Genomic DNA, 11,032 nt, shown 5'->3' with positions numbered 1-11,032 from the left:
TCTTCTTCCCTTGAGCCAGTTGTGGTGGCTCCATCAGTGGTACAATGAAGGCTGCTATACCAGGTGAAAACAACTTACTTTTTTTCTCTCAGGTTAATTTTCTTTCTGGTTTACCTGTTGGCAAGCCTGCTCAGCCTGTTAGTTGGGGGTCAAAAGTGGTATAAGGGAGGGAGAGGATAAGACCAACCTTTCAGGAGTGGCAAGCTGTTAAACCATCTCAGCCATAACCTGAGACCTCATAACCTCCACCTTTTTACCCCATGCTCCATTCAGTCAGTTATATATGTGTTATGTTATAAAACCAGTACTTGGTTTTCAAGGAAAGAAAGGTGATATTTATGTCCCTTACAATTCATAACTTTTTTACCATGCTCTTAGGAAGTACAGTCTGTATCCTCTGCCTGTATTTTAAGTTAGCTTTGTAGCTGGTCCTTTAATACAATCCCATTTTACATGGTATCCTTAGCTGTTCTTATGAGACCAGCATTAGGATTCATGTGGTAAGTGAGGTGAGGAAGGTGGTAGGAAGAGCCTGCAAAAATTTCACCTTATTCAGATGCAACTTAATTCCAATCTGCTCTAGCTGTGGGATCAATCAGTTTAAGAAAATCCTATTTATTTCTTGTAGACTAAGCAAAAACATGTAAATTTTCTTTTTTTTAAGAGTACTTCATGCTCAGTATGGTGAGCTGATTCAGCCAAGAAATGGTTCAGTTGATGAAACTCCCAAAATGTCAGCTGGTCAGATGCTTTTGGTAGCCTTTGATGGAATGTTTGCTCAAGTGGAAACTGCATTTGGTCTATTGATTGAAAAGGTATGGATTTGTTCTTTTCAGAGTACTCTGAGTCAGGAATAGGAAAGTTTTATAAAAACAAAACTAATTTATTTCTTTTACATTGCTCAGCTAAACAAGATGGAAATACCTGTTGCTTGGCGTAAGATTGACATAATTAGGGAAGCCCGCAGCACCCAAGTTAACTTCTTTGATGATGACAATAATCGGCAAGTTCTAGAGGAAATTTTCTTTCTGAAGAGACTGCAAACAATTAAAGAATTTTTCAGGCTCTGCGGTACCTTTTCTAAAACATTGTCAGGTAAATAAATGTTATCAAATATTCAGTATCGCTTTGTTCACTTCTCATCCCACGTCCTTTTGAGAAGAATGTAAAATGGTCACTTTTACTGTAACTTACCTTTCATATATGGCAAGTATGCAGAAATTAAAAATGAATTCCTGTAATCTTGCTGTGTTTATAAGTCAGATAATATTTTACTAGATGCATCAAATGTTTTGTTTATAACAAAAATACTATTTCTTTCCTTTAAAAGGAATCAGTTCACTTGAAGACCAGAATGCAGTAAATGGACCTGTACAAATTGTCAATGTGAAAGCCCTTTACAGAAACTCTTGTTTTAGTGAAGACCAAATGGCCAAACCAATCAAGGCTTTTACAGCTGACTTTGTGAGACAGCTTTTAATTGGCCTTCCAAATCAAGCTTTGGGACTTACTTTGTGCAGTTTCATCAGCGCTTTGGGTGTTGATATCATTGCTCAGGTAGAGGCTAAAGACTTTGGAGCAGAAAGCAAAGTTTCTGTGGATGACCTGTGCAAGAAAGCTGTGGAGCACAATATCCAAATTGGCAAGTTCTCGCAGTTGGTCATGAACAGGGCAACAGTATTAGCTAGTTCATACGACACAGCATGGAAGAAGCATGATCTAGTGCGCAGACTTGAAACCAGTATTTCATCTTGCAAGACCAGTCTTCAGAGAGTACAGTTGCATATTGCCATGTTCCAGGTAAGACCACAATGCATGTTATTTCTCTCCAAATTGTGTCTGTGGAAAGTGAGCTTTAGTTACTGTGTCTGAGCATAACAAGAACTTTATATTTTGTTGAATGAGCTTTAGGGTATTTTAACGGACTTGATAAATTATTTTGGTTTTAAATTATTCTGTAAATGTATAAGGAAAAAAGTGTTAAAGCTAGCTTCTTTTGAAGACTTAGCTGCTTTGTCAGATGCAAATGTGGCAATGTGTAAATTCTTTTTTGAATCAATACATGTAATTTTTTTTAATAACCATTGAGTCATTTATTAGTAAAGAAGTCATTTGCTGGCTTTCTTACTAGTGATGTTGTCCCATCCTCCCCCTTTTTTCAAACTGACTATGGCTTTAAGGGAGGAGATTGCTTAAAACAGAGGGTATGCATTGCTGAATGTCATCTTGTACCTTTCCTTCAAAGTTGTAATGTATTAACTGTTTCCTTGCTCCAGTGTTTGCCTCATGAAAAAATATAAACAGCAGCATTATCAATCCTGAAAACATTCTTCTGAGGCTTTAGATAAATGCCATTGTGTACCTTGAACTGTATGCTGGTATCCAGTTGTATTGTAGTATCATTGATCTTCATTTTTGTAGTGACTTGTAGGTTAAGGCTAAAGGCTTTCTCTATGTCAGTTAATAAACCATTTCATAGATTGGTAAGCAAAATTGTCTTGGTTTTAATGCGTCACAAGTGAACTGTTTCTGAATATTGATGGATTTTCCTTTAGATCAAGGAAATCAATCCTAGTAAGTTAATGACTGATTAATGGTATAAATATATATAAATATCCAAGCCAGCAAAACATAGTTTACAACTGCTTATATAATTTAATACCTTCTAATGATTCAGAACTTTACATCTGTAAATGTATAAGGAAAAAAAGTGCCAGTATCATCTGACACCTAGCCCTTTTAAAATGCCCTTACTTATAAAGTGTACCAGAGTACTGGGATTGCTGTTAGTGAAGCGAAGTCTTCTGTGATGAGCAATATTGATAATCAAGTGTTCCCATTATTTCCTTAAAGTGGCAGCATGAAGATCTCCTCATCAGCCGCCCACAAGCTATTTCTGTTACTCCTCCACCTCGTTCTGCAATTTTAGCCAGCATGAAAAAGAAACTTCACACGCTCAGTCAGATTGAAGCTTCAATTGCAACAGTCCAGGTACTACTATTTTTGGGAGGTTTGTTCAGCAGCATATTGGAGTGTGACTCTAACACAAACTGCAAAATTACCTGCCACCTCCAGATTATGTTCTCTCTCATGCTATCAAAGCACAAATTTAGTGGTATTTTCATTGACCTCTTTCAGTCTGTCTGATATATACTGTTACATTGTTTGATTTTGCTGTCTCATACAGAATATTCTCTCTGGAATATCAGTAAATCTGTTTCATGAGCAAAAATACGAATATGTGAAAGTACCTTTCCTTCTGAAGGCTGATCATGCTCCTATTCTTTAAGTTTGTCTGACTTGGATCATCCTTACTATCATTTTACTAGCTAAGTGTCAGAAGCTTCCTTTGTAGATCTGCGCAAATCAATTACTCTGTGTGTTAAGGTTTCTGTGTGCTGTGGCTTGGCTCAGCTTTTCAGACTTTTCGGTATCAATAATATAGAATGTTTAATTGTTTAAAATAAATACTGCTTAGCTGCTTGAATTTTAATTTCCTTTTTAGTTGTGAAGGTACTGTTTGTAATCAGTTTTTGAAGATTATTTGTAAAATAATTCGGGACTCCTATGATTTTATATAATTTTTAGTCTAGAAATGTGATTACTTTTAACTTTTGTATTATTTTTTTCTGGGGGGTTAAAATCTGGACAGGTGACTTTGTTTCCGTAACAATCAAATCCAGTTGTGATGTTTGCTGAAAATAAACCTTTAAACAGCATAAGCTAACATTTGTCAATCATGAATACCACATTCTTTTTTTATATATATGGGAATGTGTCTGCATGTGTTACATATGTGTAATTTTTTTAAAGTTAGGCAGTTAGGGTTAAGATGATACATATCAGTATGGATTATCTATATCTATATTTTGGGGTTTTTTTTCTTCCCCAATGCAGGAGAAACTAGCAGCACTTGAAGCAAGTATTGAGCAGCGTTTAAAATGGGCAGGAGGTGCTAATCCTGCACTGGCACCAGTCTTGCAAGATTTTGATGCCACTATTGCCGAACGAAGAAACCTTGTACTGAAAGAAAGTCAAAGAGCAAGTCAGGTACTATACATAAGTATATATTACTATTGACTTGATAAATATGTGTTCACTCTTTATTTCCTACTTGAGATCTATGTAGAAAATATTTTTCCTCCTCAGCATCTAAAGAGCAAACATAGATAACCAAATACTTCTGGGAATCCCACTTTAAAAGCAATATGAATAATCTCTGAGAGAATTGCTGCAGGGTTGGATGACCTTGAAATGACACCGCTACTGTAACACAGCGGCTTAACTGCTGTATTTAATATTCTCCCTTCTAAGGACATGGAACAAATGCAGTTTGTGTAATAGACAGTTTGATTGGAATAGTTTTTCTCACTCTTGCTTTGATTTTTCAGGTCACTTTCCTCTGCAGTAATATCATTCATTTTGAAAGTTTACGTACTAGAACAGCAGAAGCCTTAAATCTTGATGCTGCATTATTTGAACTTCTCAAACGCTGTCAACAAATGTGCTCATTTGCATCACAGTTCAACAGTTCAGTCTCTGAACTGGAACTTCGCCTACTTCAGAGAGTGGTAAGTAAGGGTCAAAGCAAAATACGTAATTACAGAATTGCTGTAATCATGAGTTCGCAATTTTGTCTTTCCTTCTAAATTAGTGTTATGTATACCTTCTAATGGGATGTGGATTACAGAGTTTATTCCATCAGCTGCTAAACACTTGGCAGTAGCATCTACACAGTAATTGAATTTTATCTCTGGATACAGATACAAAAATGTTTCTGTTATTTTTAGGGCACTGGTCTTGAACATCCTATTGGCAGCTCTGAATGGCTTCACTCAGCTCACAAGCAGTTGACCCAGGAAATATCTACACAGAGAACAGTACAAACAGAAAGAGAACAGCAAATAGAAACAGTTTGTGAAACAATTCAGAATCTGGTGGATAGTATTAAAACTGTGCTCACGGGTCATAACAGACAACTTGGAGATGTCAAACATCTACTGAAAGCTATGGCAAAGGTATGCCTAAAACTTCATTAAATTTATTCCTCAAACCCATGTCAGTATAGTTTAAGAAAAATAACACTTGTAACTATGTGCTTTTTAAAGTATCTAGAAAAAATGAAATGTGTTTGTGCATATGGAGTTCAAGACAAAATATTCATTTCACCTCTAAGAATTCATAAAGCTTTATTTCTAGAGTTAGGCTAATCAGGCTTTGGTTGAATTAAACCTTTTCTCTCATTTGGCAGTTGAAACATTTCCTTTGTGTTTACAAACCGTCTTGGTTTTTAATCAGTACAACATTTGATCTTTTTCAAATTTCTTTTCTTGAAATGTAATTACTGAAAATTATGGCTATTTGTAGTCAAATGACAAACTGAGGGGCTGAAAAGGCTAAGAAATGCTCAACTTTCTTCTCTTAGCCAAAATATAGCAAATAATTAACCTTTTTGCACATCTTTGCTACAGGATGAAGAAGCGGCTTTGGCAGATGGTGAAGATGTTCCCTATGAGAATAGTGTTAGGCAGTTCTTGGGCGAATACAAATCGTGGCAAGATAATATTCAGACAGTTTTGTTTACATTAGTTCAGGTTATGGGTCAAGTCCGCAGTCAGGAACATGTTGAAATGCTGCAGGAAATAACTCCCACCTTGAAAGAACTAAAAACACAGAGCCAAAGGTAAGGAAGTCACCTTCTCTCAGGTGAAGGCATGTTGCTTGTCTCCTTATATATAGCAGACACGCAGCAGGGGGTACCTCCTTGGTGGTTGTCTTAGAATGCAGAAACCTTTTTGCAAAATTTGACTTAACTTTCTTTTTGAGTTTTCAGTAAGTCAAGTAGTTGCATGTGTATTTATCAACTCCATTATGTTTCCTAGTGTCTACAATAATCTAGTGGGTTTTGCATCACCCTTAGTCACGGATACATCAAATGAATGCTCAAGCCCAACATCAGCTGCTACATATCAGCCAACCTTTGCTGCAGGTAATACTTGAAAAAGTACAAACATTAATATCAATTCCTGATGTTTTAGAGAGGGGATCATAACTTCTATTAAATTTTTAAATACAATCTCTTAAGATTATAAAAGCCTATAAAATTCAAGTCATTCAGCATACAATACTGATCATAGCCTTTGAATAGCCTTCGAGACCTGGATTCACTCCACAAAGCCCAGAATACATGGAACGCATTGTCATGTATATCAACTGAACTGTAATTTCTGATGAAATTAGTATTAAAATTCATAGTGACTTTGGAATTAATCCTGAAACCCTACAAACACATTCATGTTTGCAAAGTTTTCATTACCTTACAGTTAAAAACATGAATAAAGTTTCTCATGAGCACAGATTTCTTGCTATTTAAAGGATTATTCTGCTGTCAATATTTGGACTAAGTGCAGGTTCCTATCAAGAACAAGAATTGCATTTTATAACTGCCATACAACATGATAGTATTAGAGGTTAAGCAAGCCCATACAGATTTGCTTAATGTAAGTAAATGTTTTGCAATGGAACAAAACCTCTTGTTTATGAAGTGAAAGAAATTAGAAAATGGAAAGATTGAAGAGAGGACTGGTGCAGAGTTTAAAATGCATTTGTACTGAAGTACTGATAGCTGCATTTGATACACATTTAACTGTGCTTTTTCTTGTATCTATAATATATCATTTTGAATACTTTAAGCACTTTAAAACTTTCTTTACAGCTGTACGTAGCAATACAGGGCAGAAAACTCAGCCAGAGGTGATGTCGCAGAATGCAAGAAAGCTAATTCAGAAAAATCTTGCCACGTCAGCAGATACTCCTCCAAGCACAGTCCCAGGAACTGGCAAAAGTGTTGCCTGTAGTCCCAAAAAGACAGCCAGGGACCCTAAAACAGGAAAAGGTAAATACAGGGCTTAAAAAAAACAAAAACAAAAAACCACCACTGACAACAACAAAAAAACCAAAACACCTCAATGTGGGCTTCTGTGCAGGAATGTAAAATTGAATTGATTTTATTTTGTACCTTTAGCCGTGCAGGAAAGGAATTCATATGCAGTTAGCGTGTGGAAGCGGGTCAAAGCCAAGTTAGAGGGCCGAGATGTGGATCCCAACAGGAGAATGTCTGTTGCTGAACAGGTGAGTTGAAAATAGTAAAGTTCCAGTACCGGTCCTTGCTTTAAATATTTGGTAGTAAGCACGTGTGTATGTATGCTGAAGTATGCCTTAAAGACTAAAATCCTATTGTGAGGGGGGGGGTCCCTTTTGAGATGTGTGATTTATATGCCAATGCAAATCAAGGTGTGCTGCTGCCTTGTATTGCTGCATTCTTTTTTTTATCAAATGCTTTTGTTTTCTATATCGTAGATTTCTATAAACTCATGAATTGGATAAAATTGCCTTTTGTGTATCAGTAAGCTAACACTTGTTACATGGCTGTTGGTACCCAGGGAGAACATGAGATCTGCGCAGCTGTCTAAAGGACAGAACTTGTCTGTTTACTAGCATAACGCAACCACGCTCCTGTCTCTGGGAAACTGAGTCAGGGGACCCAGACGTCCACATAAATTTGAGAATGTTGTGACTATTTTCAAGATAGGGGCTATGAATGAGATAACGCGTGATCTTTTTTTGCCCCTGCAGTACAAATTCCTATTTCTTACGTGGACTACACAAAGTTATATAAGATTAAGTTTACAGTTACTATAGATTTTTTTCACTGAAATTTTGTATTTGCAGGTGACATTCAACAGTAAAATTTAAGATCACTTAAACACTTCTAAAAATCTCGCTAATTTTTAATTACTTGTTTGACCTTTTTAATAGGTTGACTTTGTGATTAAGGAAGCAACTAATCTAGATAACTTGGCTCAGCTGTATGAAGGTTGGACTGCCTGGGTATGAGTAGGGAGAAAGCAGATCAGTCTGGTTCAGCGAGGTCAGACATCCACCAGAATCAACTCGGCCTCAGGCATCCATAGCCGCACCACAGTCGGTGGTGATGCATACTGGGGCTTAATCTGAGGAAACCTAGGAAATCTCGGTGCACTGGGAAGTGAATCCTGCAGGATAGCTGCACTCAGGGATACGCTAAACACAATGGTCTGCAACCCCCACGGTCAAGGGTGAAAGCTCACCGCTTGAACAACACGGTTTGTCTTTCTGCTACGGAAGAACTGCAAACGTGTCTGGGGGTTAGCTGCAGAAAGAAATCGGGATGCTACAAACCGCAGAGTGATTTGGAACTCAATTCCACCCGACCCTGTGAACAATTCAGGAAACACCGAACCCTGTTCAAAGAAAAACAGAAAAAGTGGGGCCATGAAGAAATCACAGCAAGGGAAGATTTGATGCATTCAGATTCTTGTTACTCTTGTTGCGTGGCAACAGTGCTGGTTGAGTTGACCAGTTAGTACGGAAAAAGGCTACAAAATGTAAACTTCAGAAATGGACTGAAAGCAAAGAGCTGTACATCAGATACACGCGGCATTGGAAGAACTTCTGAGATAGAAGAAAAAGCCTTTGTTCTCTTCTCCCTTTCCTCTTTCCTTTCTCTGCTCCCTCCCAGCCTCTCCTTGCATACACCCCTCTTGGCTTATTCTTGTAGGTTAGGCGTACTTCCAATATACTTTTCATTTCAATCCTTCTACTTCACAGTTTAGTCAAATTAACAAAATTTGTTTGGTAAACAAATTTTCCAAAAGCACTGAAGTATAGAACATCAATGATTACTTATGAGTTGGATGGTCAAATGCAAAATGTAATTTTGGTTATTTTAAAGTCATTTCTGTGATTCTATTATGTACAGTTTCTCAAAATTGTCACTGTGCATTTAAAAGTAACGAATCCTACAGGCATTTGATTTAACGTGCACTTCCCTCTGCTTGCAGTGTACACTTTTTTTGTAATTCAAATTGTCCCTCCAATCTCATTCTACTGTGATTGCTGTAGTTTCTTTCGTACGACGTAGCTAATCCAATGTAATCTTTACCTTTTTAAAAACCAGGATAGAGTATCTAGTAGAGTTTTACATTGTTGATGACAGATAAACAATAAAGTGATGTTCTGGTGGAGGTAGAGTGATATGCTTTTTACTTCACTTTCCTAATACTTTTAGTTTACACTTGTAAATTATAGTGCTTCAGTTCACAGGGGTATACGTGTAATCCAAGAAATGAAGGACTCTCCAATTTTTGTTCAACTAGATCTGTAAAGATTTCTGCAAAGTCATTTTCCTTTGCCATATTACTTCTATAGATGGTTGTTCAATAATGCATCCATAGTGAATCTTCCACCAAGGTTTTTTGTTTATTTTTAATCAATTCTGCACTCAAAGTGTGATTATGGTCAGAAAAGTCTCTCTGAAAATGGCACCTTCTTACTTAGATCGATGTCCTGCTTGTCTGCTGGTTGTCTAAAAGACTTCTTGCTTCCTTTTTGCAGTGGGACACCTTTTAGGAAAAGGCAACTTCCTTTTCTTAGAGCAAATAAACCTAAAACAATTCAGTTACGGCTACAGAATCTTACAGGTGCTGATAGCTAAAGCAGAAATGCACACTGGCATTCTCAACCCAGATAAATTTGCTAGCTATGTATAAAAAGTTTCTCTTTTGTAAACTTGGTGAATTCATTACGCACAGTTGCAGAAAAACAATAGATGTGGGAAGATCCTTTATGCCATTCTAGTCACTTTTCAGAGTAAAAACACACTTTAAATACAGCAGTCTTTTCAATCAAAACCTAAGTATTAAAGGATTTGAGCCAAGCCCACTACTGGCATAAAATTCATTTAATTGAGTGGATTTGCAGCAGTTCATCTGAGTAGGAAAGCTTGGCTGGTAATTTTCAGATAACAGAAATTAACACCAGGCATAAGTAATAGACAAACTTGTATTATTTTCAGTATTTGCACTATGCTAACTGCTCTGCCTCCTCAGTAGGTCTTAGAATTCACTTTCTCCTCCGTTGCCAATTTTTCGTGGACATGCACTTTGAAGCGCAAGAATTTTCAACAGACACATGGCCTTTTTTTGCATTCTGATTGCCTGATTAACTCTAGGGAAGTCACGGGCTTTATATCTGACGATGCCCGTGCAAATGCATTCCACTGCCATTGCTTCCTGAACCCTCTGCCGCACCACGCGTTGCAAGAAAGGTGGTGTTTGAATGTTGCAGTGAAGAACATTCATATGCAGAACAAGACACTTGACACTGTCGGTCCTTTTTATTTTTCTCCAGTTAAAAATAACCTTACGAACAATCTGTTTGGAGTACCGTAGTAACAGGAGTGTATTATACATGCTGTTTTATTTCTTGGAAGCTGGGGGGAAGGGAGGGATAATGCACTCACCTGTGGCTCATGTATTTATACCTCTGCTATCCAGAAATGAAACACTTGTGTGGAGATGGGTTCTTACTGCGTAATTTAATAAAGTTTTAAAAAAAGAAAAAGAATATGTATCATAATTTCCTTGTATGCAAAACTACTTGTGGTTGTGAAAGTTACGGGGGAGAATAAAATGCCAAATACAAAACAAATCCCAGATTAGAGCAGGATTCTACAGAGACTTAAATGTGCGTAACTAACGTTGAGGAGACAGCTCACGTGCTTAGGAGTTAGTGGGACTGTCAGCTTTTGTGTGCTGATGCGTTTTCCTTGGTAAGTGTTGACAATATGGCAGATTGGTACAGTCTTGGTTAAACCCCAAATGCAGATTCTCTGTGTGCATCTTGCATATTAAATAAGACTGCATTAGTTACCTTATCTTTTAAAAGATAATGTGTTTCTTATAAAGACGTACGGTTACTTCATTTTTTTCAGTAAAACTGAGACATTTACTTTTTTCCAGCAGTAAGTCAGACCTAGAATGATGCAAATCTAGAATCTAATCTTTGTAAACACATACAAATCAGCTGAAGCTTTAGAAGTCAAACCATTCAGCTGATGGCAATTTTTTGCATGATGTTCACCTGCAGTAAATGTTAACCAAGGGATTGTGCTATAAACTCATTTCTCAAAGTCCCGTTGGAAGTATGCTCA

At 37.1% G+C, this 11,032-nt stretch overlaps 1 protein-coding gene across 1 annotated transcript in view; it reads left to right on the top strand.

The window, feature by feature from the left end:
* SMG1 (SMG1 phosphatidylinositol 3-kinase-related kinase) overlaps nt 1–10,443 on the top strand; it is an 86,150-nt gene extending 75,707 nt beyond the window's left edge. The window contains exons 52-63 of the mRNA XM_009324824.1: nt 665–815; nt 906–1,095; nt 1,331–1,800; nt 2,854–2,991; nt 3,898–4,050; nt 4,392–4,571; nt 4,791–5,018; nt 5,472–5,683; nt 5,883–5,989; nt 6,716–6,895; nt 7,025–7,131; nt 7,819–10,443. Of these exons, the coding sequence (XP_009323099.1) occupies nt 665–815; nt 906–1,095; nt 1,331–1,800; nt 2,854–2,991; nt 3,898–4,050; nt 4,392–4,571; nt 4,791–5,018; nt 5,472–5,683; nt 5,883–5,989; nt 6,716–6,895; nt 7,025–7,131; nt 7,819–7,896 (2,194 nt within the window). The 3' untranslated portion in view covers nt 7,897–10,443. The remainder of the gene's footprint in view (nt 1–664; nt 816–905; nt 1,096–1,330; nt 1,801–2,853; nt 2,992–3,897; nt 4,051–4,391; nt 4,572–4,790; nt 5,019–5,471; nt 5,684–5,882; nt 5,990–6,715; nt 6,896–7,024; nt 7,132–7,818) is intronic.
* The last annotated feature ends 589 nt before the right edge of the window (nt 10,444–11,032 follow it).

This window comes from Pygoscelis adeliae, unplaced genomic scaffold (genome assembly GCF_000699105.1).
Source record: "Pygoscelis adeliae isolate BGI_AS28 unplaced genomic scaffold, ASM69910v1 Scaffold85, whole genome shotgun sequence".
NCBI lineage: Eukaryota > Metazoa > Chordata > Aves > Sphenisciformes > Spheniscidae > Pygoscelis > Pygoscelis adeliae.
The sequence above is the reverse complement of the archived record's forward strand: the minus strand, read 5'-3'. Positions and strand labels throughout refer to the sequence as shown.